The 19,112-nt window shown below is 45.8% G+C and overlaps 1 protein-coding gene across 1 annotated transcript; it reads right to left on the bottom strand.

Moving 5' to 3' along the window:
• Window positions 1-9,314: 9,314 nt before the first annotated feature.
• Window positions 9,315-13,213, bottom strand: LOC133128955 (E3 ubiquitin-protein ligase TRIM35-like). Its single transcript, XM_061242763.1, has 5 exons — window positions 12,806-13,213; window positions 12,093-12,188; window positions 11,777-12,007; window positions 10,412-10,523; window positions 9,315-9,982 (listed from the first exon to the last, which is right to left on the bottom strand). Exons 1-5 carry the CDS (start codon window positions 13,211-13,213, stop codon window positions 9,459-9,461), a joined length of 1,371 nt encoding a protein of 456 aa, XP_061098747.1. The 3' UTR covers window positions 9,315-9,458.
• Window positions 13,214-19,112: the final 5,899 nt, after the last annotated feature.

Here is a 19,112-nt window from a genome sequence, read left to right as displayed (position 1 = left end):
GACTGACCTAACAGTGGCCAGCCTCATCTGTCACTGATGGGGAAGACGTTTACGACCAGAGAGGTATTTATAACCTAGGGGAAATAAATTGGCTTATATTTTGGAAGAAGGTGTTCCAAATGGAAAATGCTTAAGCAAATTTAAAAATAATGAGTAGAAGCAATTTCTTCTCTTGTTTTATTCCCTGGGCATTAGAACTTCATAAGGGGGGTCATTTTTGGCAAAGACTGGCTTATGGGTCATTCCCTCCTAGCTCTCCACTGTTGTCTCCTTGATTGTTGTTTTTCCTCCCCCACTTTGTCTGTCACCTATTATGTCACTTGTCTTTAGAACAGTGAACCTGCACTCCAAATGAAGTGTATAATTTGTTATGTTTTGATCTCTTTGTTTAGGATCAATTCTTGATTGGATATCTGGATTTATGCAGATATTCACCCCGAATAAATGTTTATTTTTAAAAGTAAAATAACTGAATTATAAATCTTGTAATGGTACAGGTGAGCTATATACTTTCCAGTGTTCTGTTAGCATTCTGTATGCAACATACTGCAGTGTTGTACAAACGTATGCATGGCTATAGGCACGGCTCAATGATTTAGTTTCTGAGTATTTAGACTTGTCGTCCAAATATTTATAGGATAATTTATAATCCTAATTTTCAGCATGTTTGGTAAACCAGCTGATCACTGGTTTCAAACATAATCAATTGTCAATAAAAATATATTCCAATCAGTAAGAATTGGAGTGCAGGCGCTTCAATTCTATCAGCCATTTCCTTTTTCATCAGACCCGTACCATCGAGCGTGACTTAGCCTGCAGAACATATGCTGAGGATTTGCTTACTGCTGTCATACAAGATATTCTGGACCTTTGTCTGCACACGTCTCCTAGTCATGTTGTAAGGGAGCTCATTGAAGCCTTAGACTGGCATAGGTAAATTGTGTCAGAACAAAGGGAAAATATTCATTACCCACAGCATTTATGTATGTATGTAATGTTTATATGTTTGTTGTAAATAACTGTACCGGTTGTATCGGATTCTTAGTTTTCTTTCTTTTGATTTACCCAAACCTGGTCTATCCAAATTCCACTACCATATGCTCAATCTGCATAGTAGTGCAGAATCAGGTATATAAATTAAATCACCATATTGGTGGATATCACTATAAGGGGCATAGAAGCCATATTCACCACTCGTACTGATTGTCATGAAACATCCTGCTATGATCTATATGCGTAACCATCTTTTTCCCATTATGACACCAGAGGTATTAGTGTTCAGTTTTTGGATGGCCATGCTGAAATCATCCAGGTGTCTCACCCACAGTAGTACGTCACCAGCGAGATGAGTTCCTTCACAGGTGGAGGTCTGACCTGTCCAGCAAGTCACTTCACCAACTGGAAGTGATTGAGGACTTCACAAGGGGTCAGATCTGCGTTCTGAGGAGAATTCCGCTGGAGGTGGACGTCTCTCTGTGGTGGAAAGACACTCTTTTGGACAGTGTGCGTGGTCTCTGACTGACCTAATGGACCTGGTGCAACAGGTCGTCCAGGGCTGGCTCCTTTACCAGCTCTGCTCAAGACGCCTACACATGGTGGGACTGGTGGGACTGGGTGTTCTGAGGGTCCGTCATCACCAAAATTATCATCCTCCTATTAAGCTCCTTTACCCATGCTGCTTTGGTGCTCAGCCCCTGCAGCTGCCGACAATGTCGGGACTGAGACCCCAAGCCGCAGGGAATTACATACACAGCCACGGCCTTCATAGTGACCCCTTGGGAGTGTGTTATGTTTGCCCCATGGGGTCAAGAGAGGAATCTGTAAGGCCGAAATCTGGCATTATCACTCAGGGCTGGTCAGCTTGCTGACTTCCTCTGGTATTGTGGAATATGGAGCTGTAAAGTAATTTAGGAGCATGCATCATGAACCCCCGCCTTATCTCCACACCTTATCTCCACACCCATACGGGCAGGAGCCTGTGGGGGAGGTTTCAGAGGGCACGGCCTGTTAGGCCCTGACCTTCTCCTGAACCCCCCTTCATTGTTCTCTCCCTCTTTGCTCAGTCACTAAATGATGTGTACAGCATTGGATGTTTCATGACAAAGTCAGTTTAGATAATATTCATGTTTGGTATTATTCTGATTGTTTCAGTGCGACTGGTGCAATGATTTTATTTCTGCAACAGCAAACCCTGTACATCATAACCAACCAGGAGAAGCTGTGTGGAGCTCTGCCCCAGTGAAAGCCATGTGCCTCAACCCCCCTGCGCTTCCTGGGGAGGCGTGGCTCCAAATTACAGATGGGTGACTCATTTCTAAGGTTAACATCAAAGGCCAGAATTTGGATTTAAGGACAGCAAACTAAGCAATCTGGGAGAATGCAATCAGCCTCCCGTGCACTCCGTGCACGTAGTTTCTACGTACAGGGTGTCTGTAGCCAGACTCCCGTATGTAGCTTTTATTACCAGGTATGACGTTTAAGACTCCGTAATTTGGTTTGCATTGTAATGTTTTTATTTGGAACTAGTATGCAATTACGTGTATGTAACCTGCCTGGTAAAATAAAATTGTTAAAACTTGATCTGTTTGGTTTTCCTTACTGACACTTAATGTTACACAGGGAATGCGTGGTTTACCCCCTCGAACTGGTCTAGGGAGGATGATTATTTCCACTTACTGTATCACGGCGTATAGCACCCGTAGACCTATGTTGGTAAATCCCTCGCCTCCGCTTGGTAGTTCATTCATGTCGAGCACAGCCGTAGCTATGTTGGTCTGCTTGGGTCCCTAGGCTGTAAACAGATATACCCGAGAGTAGCTATTCCTGCGACCTCTGTAATGACTACAGATAGCTAGTAAGTTCGTGAGACGTGCACATTACGCGCGATGTGACATGCGGTGGTACCAGCAGAGGATTGTTCAGCGAGTTCTTCTCAGTACAGGATTCCTATAGCGATCAAGTCAAAATTATAAATACGACATCCACTAATGTGGATAACTAATCTAAATTATTATTCTAAAATGGAGTCAGATAAACGAAGGTGAATCTATTGGCCCTATTGTGGAGATTCTGGGTCAGCCCCGGACCAGTAAAGAGCGGAAGGCAGAGTGGTACTACTGCCTTTGTATCGTGGTTTGTTTATTGGCTGATCTAGACTGTCTGCATAGGGGCCACTACTTTTTAACCCTATTAGTATTCTTTCAGCAACACCAGAAGGACGAGCACGCTGATACCTTCAGCCGTCGTTGGGTTAGCGTTGGGTTTTACACAATCATGTAGATGCGGGTCAGGAGCTTCAACCATCAGAATGGGGAGAAAACGTGAGCTAAGTGACATTGTCCGTGGAATGACTGTTGCTGGCCATCTGCGAACACACATCCATCCATCCATCATCACCTACTTATCCGGAGTCGGGTCGCGGGGGCAGTAGGCAAAGCAGGGTATTCCAGGCGTCCCTCTCCCCAGCAACGCATTCTAGCTCCTCCTGGGGGATCCCGAGGCGTTCCCTGGCCAGGAGAGATATATAATCTCTCCAGTGGGCTCTGGGTCTCCGTCGTGGTCTCCGCCCAGTTGGACGAGCCCGGAAAACCTCCAAAGGGAGGCGCCCGGGAGGCATCCTGATCAGATGCCCGAACCACCTCAATTGGCTCCTTTCGATGCAAAGGAGCAGCGGTTCTACTCGGAGCTCCCTCCGGATGTCCAAGCTCCTCACCCTATCTCTAAGGCTGAGCCCGGCCACCCTACGGAGGAAGCTCATTTCGGCCGCTTGTATACGTGATCTCGTTCTTTCGGTCACTACCCAAAGCTCGTGACCATAGGTGAGGGTTGGGACGTAGATCGACCAGTAAATCGAGAGCTTCGCCTTCCGGCTCAGCTCCCTCTTCACCACAACGGTCCGGTGCAACGCCCGCATTACTGCTGACGCTGCACCGATCCGCCTGTCGATCTCACGCTCCCTTCTACCCTCACTCGTGAACAAGACCCCGAGATACTTGAACTCCTTCACTTGGGGCAAAGACTCGTTCCCAACCCGGAGGGAGCAATCCACCGTTTTCCGGCAGAGAACCATGGCCTCGGACTTGGGGGTGCTGACTCTCATCCCGGCCGCTTCACACTCGGCTGAAAACCGCTCCAGTGCGTGCTTAAGGTCACGGTCCGATGAAGCCAGCAGAACCACATCATCCGCAAAAAGCAGAGATGCGATTCTGAGGTCACCAAACCGGACACTCTCCTCACCTCGGCTGCGCCTTGAGATCCTGTCCATGAACACCACAAACAGGACCGGTGACAAGGGCGGACCTTGGCGGAGTCCAACACCCACCGGACACGTGCTTGACTTTGTGCCGAGAATGCGGACACAGCTCTCACTTTGGTAATACAGGGACCTGATGGCTCGTAACAACGGCCCCGGTACCCCATCCTCCCGCAGTACACCCCACAGGGTTCCCCGGGGGACACGGTCGAAAGCTTTCGCCAAGCCCACAAAGCACATGTGGACTGGATGGGCAAACTCCCATGACCCGGCCAGCAACCCTGCCAAGGTAAAGAGCTGGTCCACTGTTCCACGGCCAGGCCAGAAGCCACATTGCTCCTCCTGAATCCGAGGTTCGACCGTCGGTCAGAGCCTCCTATCCAGTACCCTAGAGTAAGCTTTCCCAGGGAGGCTGAGGAGTGTGATACCCCGGTAATTGGAGCACACCCTCCGGTCCCCCTTCTGGAAAATGGGGACCACCAGCCCAGTCTGCCACTCTACAGGTACTGTCCCCGACCTCCACGCAACACTGAAGAGGCGTGTCAGCCAAGACAGCCCAACAATGTCCAGAGCCTTCAGCATCTCAGGGCGAATCTCATCTACACCCGGCGACTTGCCACTGAGGAGCTTTTTGACTACCTCAGCAACTTCCGCCAGGGATATAGGTGCAGATTCCCCCGAGTCTTCAGGCTCTATCTTCCACAGAGGACGTGTTGTTCGGGTTCAGGAGCTCCTCGAAGTGCTCTTTCCACCGCCCGACAATATCCCCAGTCCGGGTCAGCAGTTCTCCTCCCCTGCTGAAAACAGCCTGAGACAAGCCCTGCTTTCCCTTTCTGAGTCGTCGGATGGTTTGCCAGAACTTCCTCGAGGCCAACCGAAAGTCCTTCTCCATAGCCTCCCCGAACTCCTCCCATACCCGGGTTTTTGCTTCAGCGACTGCCGAAGCTGCAGCCCTTCTGGCCACCCGGTACCTGTCTGCTGCTTCAGGGGACAACTGGGCCAGCCAAGCCCGAAAGGCCTCCTTCTTCAGCTTGACGGCCTCCCTCACCGCTGGTGTCCACCAGCGGGTTCTTGGGTTGCCGCCCCGACAGGCACCGATGACCTTCTGGCCACAGCTCCTGCTTGCTGCCTCTGCAATGGAGGCTTTGAACATGGCCCACTCGGACTCCATGTCCCCAGCTTCCCCCGGGATGCGTGAGAAGTTCTTCCGGAAGTGGGAGTTGAAGACCTCGCGAACAGGGGCCTCCGCCAGACGTTCCCAGTTCACCCTCACTACACGTTTGGGTTTACCGGGTCTGTCCGGCAGCCTCCCCGGCCACTTGATCCAACTCACCACCAGGTGGTGATCAGTTGACAGCTCTGCTCCTCTCTTCACCTGAGTGTCCAAGACATACGGCCGCAGGTCTGATGATACGACCACAAAGTCGATCATCGATCTTTGGCCTAAGGTGCTCTGGTACCAAGTACACTTATGAGCTACCCTATGCTCAAACATGGTGTTTGTTATCGACAATCCATGACCAGCACAGAAGTCCAATAACAAAACACCGCTTGGGTTCAGATCAGGCAGGCCGTTCCTCCCAATCACCCCCCTCCAGGTTTCTCCGTCATTGCCCACGTGAGCGTTGAAGTCACCCAGCAGAACTATGGAGTCTCCGGGTGGCACCCTTTCCAGGATGCCGCCCAGTGACTCCAAGAAGGCCGGATATTCTGAACTGCCATTTGGTGCATAAGCACAAATGACAGTCAGAGCTTTCCCCCCAGCGACACGTAGTCGCAGAGAGGCGACCCTCTCGTTCCCCGGGTGGAACTCCAACACAGTGGCGCTCAGCCGGTGGCTTGTGAGTATCCCCACACCCACCCGGCGCCTCTCACCTTGAGCAACTCCAGAAAAGAACAGAGTCCAGCCCCTCTCCAGGAGTTTGGTTCCGGAACCAGTAGTGTGCGTGGAGGTGAGCCCAACTATATCTAGTTGGTACCGCTCTGCCTCCCGCACTAGCTCTGGTTCCCCAGAACCAGTCTGCGACGCCGAGGATCAGCCCCCCCGATCCCCGCCTTTGCCTACTGCCCATTGGGCAAAGCACCCGACTCCGATGCCGACCCCTGCAGGTGGTGAGCCCACAGGGCGGCGACCCCACGTGACCAGTTCGAGCTGTGCCCGGCTGGGCCCCATAGGATAAGGCCCGGCCACCAGACGCTCGCCGACGAGCTCCCCTCCCGGGTCTGGCTCCAGCAGGGGGCCCCGGTTTCCCTTTTCCGGGCGAGGTAACTGGGTCGTTGTGTGGCCGTATCATGGGAGTCTTTGAATCGCTCTTAGTCCGGCCCCTCCCTCGGGACCAATTTGCCTTGGGAGACCCTACTGGGGGCTAACAGTGCCCCCGACAACCTAGCTCCCAGGATCACCAGGACACACAAACCCCTCTACCACGTTAAGGTGGCGATTCCTCGGAGGGGTGCGAACACACAACGCATCATAACTCTAAGTGGATAGGCTACAGCAGTAGAAGTCTAAAAATACATAATAAATTGCTTGGTGCGTGTTTTTAACATGAGTGTGTGTATATAACACGAGTGTGACTGTGTCATGAGTGTAATTCATGGCCAGAGATCAGGATCAGGAAACAAGATCAGGCAGATTTGCCGTCGCATTCTACAATTTCCGCTCAGCTAACCAATCGTGAGCTGAGAATTACAAGGTCATTATAACTATAAGCGCATTTACTTTGGGATCTTTGAAGCTCAATAACTCAAAACTAGAAAGAACAGACTTCAAATACTCACGCAATGCAGTGGCCTAAAACAACCTCACAACACACGGCAAGTGGTGAGCAGTGAACCCATTGCGGACATTTTCATGGAAAGGAAAGGAACGCCCACGTCACGTGGCATATTAGACACGTACATAACAGCCAAACGCACTGGGATCGCCGCAGAACTTTATGAGACAGCCTCAAAACTCGATCTCCTTTCGCCAGTGTCCGAGAGGAACTCTGTGGAACAGTTTTGGCACGACGTGTCCTCTCCTGTCTTTGGATTACAAAAGGTCGACCCAACTCCCAGCCGCCTTTCATGTTTAGTAGTGTACTTCAAGCTCGAGTCAAACTAACAACACATTACAATGACCATGAGAAGATATAAGCACTATTCTCTTGGTTGGCTTTTATGCGCCTTGTTCCCAGACAACCTTTCACTGATACGAGCAAACAAAAACAAAAACAATGCTATCTGTCACGCTGTGTCCTGGAACGTGTAAATAGACGCTCAAAGACTCGTTTGCTTCGTTTGCAGTTTGGGTCGTATTAGTGCGCTAATAGGTCGGCCCTCGCTTTTGGATGGGATGTCTCGCTGTCATGAATGGACCTCACGCTTTAGACGGTTTCAATCTTGTTTTGGGCATTAGCTATATGAAGCCGATTTGTATTGCAGTTCTAGGTTTCCATAGGTTAATTTGCATTGTGCTTTATTGATTTTGTGCTTTATTGATTTTGCACTTTAGCGGACTGGTCTGGGGGACGTTATTAGCTGGGTTATTAGCATTCCTGAAGGTGCTGATGTGACTGTAGCTTCACCCATCTCTAGCTCGGTGGTTACTTACCATGTTACTGTTTCCATATGACAGGTTTCTGCTCATTTGTATACTGTAATGGTATTGTATAATGGATGTCAGTTTGATTTGAAGTCTTTGTACGCACTAAAGCCACTGTCTTGGTTATGTCAAGGGACTTCCTGGTTAAATAAATGTTAGAGGGAAATTAAGCTTTTGCTCTATTAGTTAAGCAGCGGCTGTAGTTAGTAAAGTGCTCCACCTTAACCTGACTCCACCTTTGCTCAGTACGCTGGGCGACCGTGTCTCGCTGCTCTCTGGCGCCCTCTGCAGAAACAACTTCCCATCGCTGCTGAAAAACCAGCTCAATCCAGGTCTTCAAACAACTGGGAGCTGGTTGACCAGTACAGACCAGCTCAAGCTAAATTTTAAAACAGCTGGTATTGGTATTTTAAGCTGGTCATTTATCCATAGTTTAGCCCACAGACTGCTGTTGTGCTTCCTGTGTACAGAGTTTTGAAAAAGTGTACTCGGTACGGGGACATGGGTATAACCAATTGTAAATAAATTATAATAATAAGATTCCAAGTATTTTATTGCCTAAAGGGCTAGAATGAACATATTGACCGTTTTCAACAGGAAACCCAAAAACCTCTGAATGAGGTAATGTTTATGCGACAGGTGGCCTGTACCGTAGTGGTTAAGGTAAATGACTGGGACACACAAAGTCTGTGGTTCTAATCCCAGTGTAGCCACAATAAGATCCGCACAGCCATTGGGCCCTTGAGCAAGGCCCTTAATCCTGCATTACTCCAGGAGTGGATTGTGGGTCGCTCTGGATAAGAGCGTCTGCCAAATGCCATCAATTATGAATGAAGCTGATCACAATTTTTTGCGCTCCATGCCGTGAAACTGGTTGTAACGATAGAAGTCATAAAAATCCTAGAAATATGCAATTAACACAAAAGACGGTTTGGTATTGTCCTGTTTTGAATTGGATTGAAACCACTCCAATATGACAGTGATTGATTTTACGTTACCTTTGAGTGACATTCACACTGTACTACAGCTGCTGTCTCCATGGCGATGGCCTTTTATGTGTTAGCATGACCCTGCTTAAAACCCAACCACACGTCTTTACTTATGACGATGGCTCTGTGTTTCTCAACTGATCTCAGATCAGCTCAAGTGAGTGTGGAATGAGCCCAAACCCAGCGTATGAGGGGCGTATTTGTCTCTGTCTGCGTTCATACTGCACCGGAGAGAGAGACTTACCTCATCACACACCTGGGAGACACACTGGTGACGGGTCAGGAAAAGAGCAGCACTCTGGAGTGATTCCACTGCTGTATTTATTACACCCCAACTCATTACACACACACATACACACACACACACACACACACACACACACACACACACACCAGTGTACTTACAATACCACCGTGTACCACAGGAATTACTCAGTAATAACATTCTGAGGTTATATCAGAGAGATTAGACATTTCTCATCAAGCACAATACAATGTTTTCTATTTACATTTAAAATAATACACAATATTTTGTTGTGTTTTTGTTCAGGACATTTGTAGTAAACCTGCTCTGAGTTGATTAAATACAGTCCTTTGACTTCAACTGATCTTTACAAATAATGCCACAGTGCTATTTTACACTTACAGACACCTTCAGTGGACAGATCCGCAAAGTCTCCACAGAACTAAAGATTGGAAACAGTCTCTCAGTGAAGGAGTGTTTAAAAGTGTAGAGAAGAGTGTTGTCACTGGGGTCAGAGAATGACACCTCCCCCCTGTCCCAGTCCAGCTGCACTCTGACCCTCTGGAGGTCCCTCTGCACAGTGAGGAGTGTAGGGGGTGAGGTCAGGGCTCTGTATTCCCCATCGTACAGCTCTATACTCCACACTCCTCCTGCTGGGCTCTCATCCACACACCCTTTCCTGCTTAAGGACTCTGTAACCACACCCACCAGCCAGACCTCACCCCCTACTTCTACATCCCAGCAGTGTCTCCCTGAGCTGAATCCCTCAGAGCCCAGCACACACCACTGCCAATCAAATCTCTCTGGATTATCAGGAACTTGCTGTCCCTCATCACTGCATCTCACACTGGTCAGATCCTCAGACAGTGAGAGGATGGGATGTGCTGTGTTTGGGTCCAGAGTCACAGGAGCTGAAGGGACAGAGAATGAGACGTCAGCACTGAGCTGCACAAAGGGAAACCGTCAGACACAATGGGGTCCTCATGATATAAACTGGGTTTCACAACAACAACCATTATAGCCTCAGATACATGTGTGAGAGAAGCAGCAGAACCAAAAGACAATAATATTTCTTAAGTCACAAGGATAGTATAATCGTTGTAAGAGGGAGCAAAGCCTGTCAGTGTTTCTGTAGCCCCTAAAATACAGTATCACTCTTAAAGCAGCATTTTATTATGAGCATCAGTGAGATTAAGGACTGGTGCTCAGTCTCTTCACTCCAGGGCTCTCACACAGACAGGACCAATAGGACTCTGACTGGCTTCATCAGCTTGTGGAAAGGATGCTGAAGATTCCCCCTGTACAGTGACAATGTGGATCTCCCTGCCCCCAGTACTCACTGTATTGAACAATCCCCAGCATCTTCTCCCACACTCTGTACTTCAGATTGCCCAGGTGCTTGGCCACATCAATCAGCACTTCTGAGACCTTCTCTGGATCCCCCAGGGTGCACTGGGCTCTGCAATAATATTCAGGAGTCACTTGTGCTGTGGACGGGGCTTCATTACCATAGAAGATTATCAGCAGCAACATCAGATCTTCATTCTGTAAGAAAATGGCTCCATCCCTCCCAGCGTTCGGCCACACAGCCCCACTGAGAGACACACACTCACAGCCCCACTGAGAGACACACACTCACAGCCCCACTGAGACACACACTCACAGCCCCACTGAGAGACACACTCACAGCCCCACTGAGAGACACACACTCACAGCCCCACTGAGAGACACACACTCACAGCCCCACTGAGAAACACACACTCACAGCCCCACTGAGAAACACACACACAGCCCCACTGAGAAACACACACTCACAGCCCCACTGAGAAACACACACTCACAGCCCCACTGAGAAACACACTCACAGCCCCACTGAGAAACACACACTCACAGCCCCACTGAGAAACACACACTCACAGCCCCACTGAGAGAAACACACTCACAGCCCCACTGAGAGACACACACTCACAACCCCACTGAGAAACACACACTCACAGCCCCACTGAGAAACACACACTCACAACCCCACTGAGAAACACACACTCACAGCCCCACTGAGAAACATACACTCACAGCCCCACTGAGAAACACACTCACAGCCCCACTGAGAAACACACACTCACAGGAGTGTGGGAGGGGGGAAGGGGGGTATTTATATGAGAGGTAAATAATATTGTAAATACTTCAATATTTCTCAATGTTCCTCCATAGTCATTATTAAAGCTGCATTAATTATTACAGAGAGAGGCATTTCAAACACATTCCACAGTAGCTCACTGATAGAACACTGCAGGCTAATAAACTACTCTTGATATTTAACCTGATGATAGAGGATGGAGTTTGTTTACCTGTTTTGTGTGTCCTTGTAGCTCTGAAATAAAGAGAGTGAATTATTATCACTGTAGCCAATACTCTGTCCATTAACATCATGTTAGAAACCACATTAATCTCTTTAAATACCTTTTGATATTCTATGACATAGAAAAATAAATCTTCTGCTTTAACACTGTTATACATGTGTACAGTGTATGTTGCATGATAACGTTGATTTAAAACACTTTCCCTGCAAGACAATAATTCTGCTTGATTAAGTTTTGAGGAGATTTTTGCAAGAATAGAGAATACTATATTGTATAAATGAATGTGTGTGAGCATTAACAGCAGTGTACATAGAGTCCTACAGACACAGAGTGAACAGGTCTTACCTGCAGGAATGAGACGTCTTCAGCTCCCACCTCCTGTTCTAAGGCTCTGATCTGTTCTGAAAAGGATGATATCTCTTCTGTCATCTTTTCAATCTTCTCCTTCATCATCCGACTCTTCTGCTCCTCTTCCTCCCTCAGTGCAGTGATCCTGGCTGCCTCTTCATCTTTTAGGAACTGCTGAAGTTTCTCAAACTCCATCTTTATCTGTCTCTCTGTGTGCTGGGCCTGGCTCTGGAATAAACATTATTCACCATCATTTCAGCACAATCCAGTGCTGCATTTTCAACACTGTGATTTAAAGGCCTCAGTTCAGTACCTTGATGTGCTCTGCTGTTTGATCACAGATTAGCTTCACTGCATTAAAGGCTTCTAGCTTCTCCTGCAGTGGAGCCAGTGCAGTCCTGAGTTTCGCCTGGAAAGAAATGACAGAGTCCACACTTTACTGAGGAAACAGACCCACAGTAAACTTCACTGCCTACACAGACAGCACAAGAGTCCCTGCTCAGACAGAGGGGAGACAGAATGGCTCTATTCTGTTTTCACAGACAAAATTCAATATCCATCCATTAACAGTGATCTTCCATCTTAGACCACATTGTGTCAGACACATTTATCTGATCATGAACTTTGACCCCGACTGTCCCATGCTGAGCACTGCTCCCGACACAGCTCTGAGAACGTCTCCACACTCCTGCCCCTCCCTCCTGTCTCTCTCTGTCAGTCATGTGACACGTAGTGAGGAGCTCCAACTGCAGTCAGGCCTGAGAACTAAAATGGCTCCTTTTGGAGATCATTTCACTTTGGAAATACAGTAAATACTTACATTAGAATGTGAAATAATGAAACATTTTAATATTCAATGTTAATTATACTTCTGTTTTCAGTTATACTGATAACCTTCACCAAGGGCTCAGTAGATGACAGCAACACAAATAATTTTCAATCATCAAGAATTTTCTCATGAAATTAGTAAAATATAAAGTTAATAAAATAAATTATGAATGTGTAAATTCCGTTATAACCATTTACCTTATATTCTTCTGCAGCCTCCTGAACTGGTCGCATTTTGTGGTTTTCATGTTTTTTGGAAATTTGACAGATAACACAGATGGGTATTTGATCATTCAAACAGAAGACTTTGAGTTTCTCACTGTGCAGACTGCAGAACACTTCAGATCCTGCTTTAGCTCTCTGACTTCTCTCCTTTAAGAACGCCTCACAGATATTCCTCAGAGACAGGTTAATGAGAGGAAGCTCCTTCGAAGATCTTCTCCTGCAAACTGGGCAGTCCAGAGATCCCTTCTGATCCCAGTACTGCTGCAGACAGGCCTTACAGAAGCTGTGACTGCAACTCAGGACAACAGGATCCCTGAAGATTTCAGAGCACACAGGACAGGAGAGCTCCTCTTCCAGGAGAGAAGGAGATCCAGACGCCATTCTGTCTCCGTCTGTTCTGAGCTCAGTAATGGCTTCTGCTAAATCTGCAGTTTAGTTTCACCTTTACTTACTGCTGTAACTGCAGGTAAACTTAATACATCTCTTTAAATGTCTGCTTCTCAGTCTGTTTTTTGTTTCTCTATCTTTAGAAGTTCCTTAATTTCTGAAGAATATGCAGTGAGATCATATCCTGAGATTCCCAGTGTAACTGAAGGGTCTGTGTGTGAGAAACTTGTACTTTGCTCTTCCTGCAGGGGGCAGCATTGTGCCACTGAGATTTGAGTGGCTGATCTGCCTGCAGTTTTACACCACAAAATAATAATTCATTATTTGTTGAAAATAACTTCCCCAACACTGCAAGAGAGGGAAGGTTCATCAATGTTAGAAAGCCATCGTAGGGCAGCATTTATTTCCGTATTAAGGTTGATCCTCCGGGAATTACATAGATTTTTAAATAGAGATTCTACGTCATAAGAAACTTTCTTAGTAAAAGCTATGACGGATTACTAGTTATTACGAGTAGGAGAAATGGTAGATTTAGGCCTAAAACGACTAACAGAACTTATATAAAGTACAGAATGATGTGTAGTTCCCGAAGGTACATTATAAGGGTTCTGATTGTAGGAAACCCCTAGATATAAACCTCTATAAAATATAAAATAAAGGTTTAGGGTTACATCTGAGTCTATACATTCAGACTAGACTATGAGATAAAAAGGAGATATAAGGGTTAATATAAATAAATTAAGCTTTTGAAAAGCTCTAACAGGTACACAGCAGCAATGGTGTAGTTAGTAAATTGCTCCACCTTTACCTGACTCCACGTTTGCTTTGTACAGAATTTGAGGTATGTGCGCAGGGCGGTAAAATCCTACTCACTTCCTTTGCGATCACTGAATTCACCCGATTCAACAAAAGAACTTACGGTCTTCAGTCCAGATGGAGAGGAGTTGAATCCGGCGTTTTCGCTCTGAGCCTCAGGCGGCTAACCCGATATTTTCCTACATTTACGTTGAGCTACAGCATTTATCGCAACATAAGGGGCATTACAGTAAAACTAAATAAAATATATTTGTGAAAATATTATCACTGCAACAACACGTTGTCATTAAAGACACTTGTATTATGACACGTAAACTTCCCCCCTGGATCTCAGGACCGTACGGCGGTGTTCCAGTGGTTGTGCCGCACGATCTGTTGTGACCGGCGACACCACAGAGCAACAGGTAATTGGCTGCAGGGTCGCCCGGGGCGACCGTGTCTCGCTGTGTCGGGGAAATTCCCTGGAGAGGCGACGTCTTGCAAACAACCTTTCCCGTTTAAAAGAACCCAGTTCTTTCACAGCAAGGAGAGCTACAATAATACGAACTTTATTACAACTGCAGCAAAACAAAGCACGGAGAATGCATCACACCAATGTGAGAATACACTCTAGATTTTAGCAGACAGGGTGTCTATTCTCATACCATTACACATCCTAAGTTATCACATGCATACATTACGGTGAAAGCCAATCATCTTCATACAGTGTTTCAGTACTTTTCCATCACGCCTTTTACTCCTGGGCACACATCTGCTCTTTAAGTCATGTAACATTTGTTTTGCAATTAACACACTGCTACAGTAACTACAAAGCTTACATGTATCCTCCGTTTTTCCTCCGATGCTGGTTAAGGAGGAACCGACCTTGGGTGCGCTTCCTCCTCATTCTTTTTCCATCATAACAAGCACCTGAGCACAACCCCGAATGGGAGAGTGTTCTGCCTTATCTCCTGAAGCTGTGGTCGAGCACTCACCCCTCCCTTACATTTTTACTGGTTATCTGTCACAAGCACAATTTATTATTTTAAGCAGTTTTCTAACTATATGCATTGTACATATCTGGATACATATATCCTAGGTTGCATTGTACTATATTATATTTTTCTCCCACAGCTGCTCTCTGGCTCCCTCTGCAGGTCAGTAGGGTGTTCACAGCCTGATTGCTCGAGCTTCCCCAGACACGTGACGTTTTCGTGCGACTCGTCTCAGGTTGTTGGACCGTATTCAACTCCAGAAGCAGACAAATGCTGTTAGCCTGGTCGCTTATCTACAAACACAGTTTCTCTCCGCACAAATATATCATTTGGAATGACTGTGACATACTATTCAAAAACAAATCTATTTTTTTACCAAATTGGTTTACCAATAATATTCTACTTGTAAAACAATTATTTATTTCAGATGGTCTTCTAATGAAATACTCTGAATTTTTGTCCACTTACAATATCCCTGTCACCCCAAAAGAATTTGCTATTGTAATGGATGCCATCCCCAAAGGTGTAATGATGTTATTTAAGGGTAATACTGAACTGCCTCCTTTTCCTTGTCCGTCAACTTTGGATGACACCATTGTAGGAAAGATATGTCTCTTATCCAGCCCTTCAACCCGGAACAGAAGGATCAGATCACTTTTTCAGAAAGACATTGTCACCATCCCTTATGTAATCCATTACTGGGGAAGGCGTGTCCCAAATATCCAATGGAAAACAGTTTGGACTTTATCCTCAAGATACTTGATCACAAACAAACCTCGAGATGTCTGTTTCAAACTTCTCCATCGATGCTATCCAACAAGACATTATTTGCAAAAAATCAGAAATGACATCGATGTTAATTGTTCTTTCTGTGGTCTTGATAATGAAACAACCACACACTTATTTTGGAGCTGTCCTTACACTGTTACTTTTTGGAAAGAATTTGCCCAATATATTCGTTGTACCATCTATCCTCAATTCTCATTACTATACAAAGATGTGCTGTTTGGTTTTTATGAAGTTTGCAGTTTAGAACAAAAACAGTATTATATTATAAATCTTTTTATTATCTTGGCTAAATTCCACATTCACAAAAGTAAATTCTATAACAGAAAACCTTTATTTAAAATTTTTATGAATGAAATGCAACAATACATACAAACTATTCAGCACTCTTCAAACTCCAAAGCCCTAAAAACTCTTAATATATGTAAACTATATAATTGTCTTAACTGCTGAACTAGTTTTTTATTCTTTATTCTCTTTTATTATTTAATTCATTTTATTTTATTTGTATTGTACTTATAATTTAGTTACTCTTAACCCCTGTCATTTGTGATGTTATTGTGATACTTTTGCTTCACATATTGTGATTTGTATTGTTATATTACTACGTTGTCAATAAGAAGAAAAAAGAAAAGAAAAAAATCCAGAAGCAGCAGCACCTTGACGTTTCGCTTTGTTCCTGCAGAGGGCGCTCAAATTCCAACGGAGCGTTTGTTACACGAGGGAAATCGTCAGCAACAGACGCTACTACAATTCCATGGCTCAAACAAAAAAAACTAAAATGTTTTCGGTGAAGCCAAAATGTGTACACAGCGCTCATTCCGGCTGGAGATTCACAGCTAACGGACATGGTGGCCATTCTGTTTGAGAATTACAGAAAGACAAACCTGCCCTTTAAAAGAAGGGACAACGCCAACGAAAAAACAAATGAAGAGGACTCTTCAAAAAGAGCGACAAAAATGCAACAATAAAAGCAAGGATTCTGTTCCATTTTTCCTTCCTTTATCTACATTTAATACGATGAAGCCCAGTCTCAGCACAGTCCACTCATAGCAATGAGCACAAAGTCTTACTTTAAAATGTATGCACTTTAAAAACACCGCCTTGAGCTCCTTTAGAGAACACCAGAGAAAACCTCTCATCGCTGCTGAAAAGGACTGCTCAAGCTAGGTTTTGAAACAGCTGGTAAGTGGTGAACCAGTACGGACCAGCTCCATACTCAACATGCTGTGGCCAGCTCAAGCTAGGTTTTGAAACAGCTGGCAGCTGGCATTTCTAGCTGGTCATAGCTGGATTTTGCACCAAGGATGCGTTCTCAAAATGTGTTTTCATCACAGTGACCTGCGCTTAGAAGAACCAAATGTTAAAAAAAGGAAGAGAAATGTTTTGGGGCTGACTGACTCTACAAGTCATGAAAAAAAAACAATAAAAACAAGAGCTTTTTTCAAGTGATTCCAAATCTAATCAAACGAAATGGAGCAGGATGGCAAGTAACTTACTCATCAACCCCTGCGAAAAACAAGAACGGTACTTTGTATGCAACGTACCACAATTCCATTTTAAAAGAATGAATCAATAAAGCACTAGTATTTCCCAATATGCTTTATTTTGTATGAATGGGTGAATGAGAAGCATCAATTCTGAAGCGCTATATGAATGCCAACCATTTACAAAAAATATGTATATAATTTATACTCATTGATAAATACTGTATGTACATCAATGCTAGTCAACCAGGTCCTCAGAATTGGGTCATAATTTACATTACGTTACATTTATGGTGTTTGGCAGACCCTCTGATCCTGAGCGAAGTACAGTTGATTAGACTAAGCAGGAGACAATCCTCCCCTGGAGCAATGCAGGGTTAAGGGCCTTGCTCAAGGGCCCAACAGCTGTGCGGATCGTATTGCGGCCACACTGGGATTCAAACCACCGACCTTGCCTATCCCAGTCTTTTATCTTAACCACTACGCTACAGGCCGCCCTGTCTTTGGGAATTTCTCATCTATATCACACCTTATATCCTCTCTTGCCATACACACGGGCAAAAGCCTCTTTGAATGCCTGATCCATCCCAAGCCTTCACTGCGTTCAGCAGGGACCTCTCATCATGAGGACGGTGGTCATACGAGGACAATAGTCTCTGTAGTTTCTCTGGGACGAGCCTTCCATGGAGGTCACCCAGAAATGAGACGAGGTGCTCAGTGTTGCATGGGCCAGTCAGCGCTATGTGGAACAGCAGCCCAGCGGAGGACATTGCTGCACACATTGTTACAGTATGCTGGCTCCCCTCTGACCAGGACCATCCACTGTAGCTCTTTGTCCAATGATAAGGTGAGATGTACAGACATCCTACCTGGACATATGGGCACCTCCACTCTTTCACACACTCTGAGCTCCTCTCAAAGGGGACGGTATGCAGCCGCTTCATCATCACCTCATGTTTCCTCAGGAATGGCTGTCAAACTCACATTCTGGACATTTCCCAATGTTGTCTGCTACGACTCTGTGGTGGTGGTATAATGTTTTGATATGATATGTATACCTATACATATATATTTCAATATGATATTATGGTGGACATGTCAGATTGCTGTCTAACTCAATTGCATTATGTTTTGAACAGTTTTTAAATAATTAAAATAATTAATGTTGACATTGAATGCATTTTGTGTGAGAGCAATGAAAAATTACCCACTTAGACTGCTGTTGTGCTACCTGTGTTAAGAGTTTGAAAATGTCATTATAATTCTGAATGTTGAAGAAACCAGACCTCTAACATCACGTGCTGAAGATGCCTGACATCCATGGAAGGATGAGTCCCATGTGTGCTGGTCTACAGGGCAGTAATGGCCCATGTGTGCTGGTCTACAGGGCAGTAATGGTCCATGTGTGCTGGTCTACAGGGCACTAATGGCCCATGTGTGCTGGTCTACAAGGCAGTAATGGCCCATGTGTGCTGGTCTACAGGGCAGTAATGGCCCATGTGTGCTGGTCTACAGGGCAGTAATGGCCCATGTGTGCTGGTCTACAGGGCAGTAATGGCCCATGTGTGCTGGTCTACAGGGCAGTAATGGCCCATGTGTGCTGGTCTACAGGGCAGTAATGGCCCATGTGTGCTGGTCTACAGGGCAGTAATGGCCCATGTGTGCTGGTCTACAGCGCAGTAATGGCCCAGGTGTGCTGGTCTACAGGGCAGTAATGGCCCATGTGTGCTGGTCTACAGGGCAGTAATGGCCCATGTGTGCTGGTCTACAGGGCAGTAATGGCCCATGTGTGCTGGTCTACAGGGCAGTAATGGCCCATGTGTGCTGGTC

The sequence above is a fragment of the Conger conger genome, chromosome 5 (genome assembly GCF_963514075.1).
Source record: "Conger conger chromosome 5, fConCon1.1, whole genome shotgun sequence".
In the NCBI taxonomy this organism is placed as follows: Eukaryota; Metazoa; Chordata; class Actinopteri; order Anguilliformes; family Congridae; genus Conger; species Conger conger.
This window is presented reverse-complemented; position numbering and strand designations above follow the sequence as displayed.

Coding starts and splice junctions, on each gene's coding strand:
- LOC133128955 (XM_061242763.1), bottom strand. CDS start 13,213: ATGGCGTCTGGATCTCCTTCTCTCCTGGAAGAGGAGCTCTCCTGTCCT. Junction 12,189..12,805: donor AGGCTGCAGAAGAATATAAG/GTAAATGGTTAT, acceptor ATTTCTTTCCAG/GCGAAACTCAGGACTGCACT. Junction 10,524..11,776: donor AAGACGTCTCATTCCTGCAG/GTAAGACCTGTT, acceptor TGCAGAGCCCAG/TGCACCCTGGGGGATCCAGA.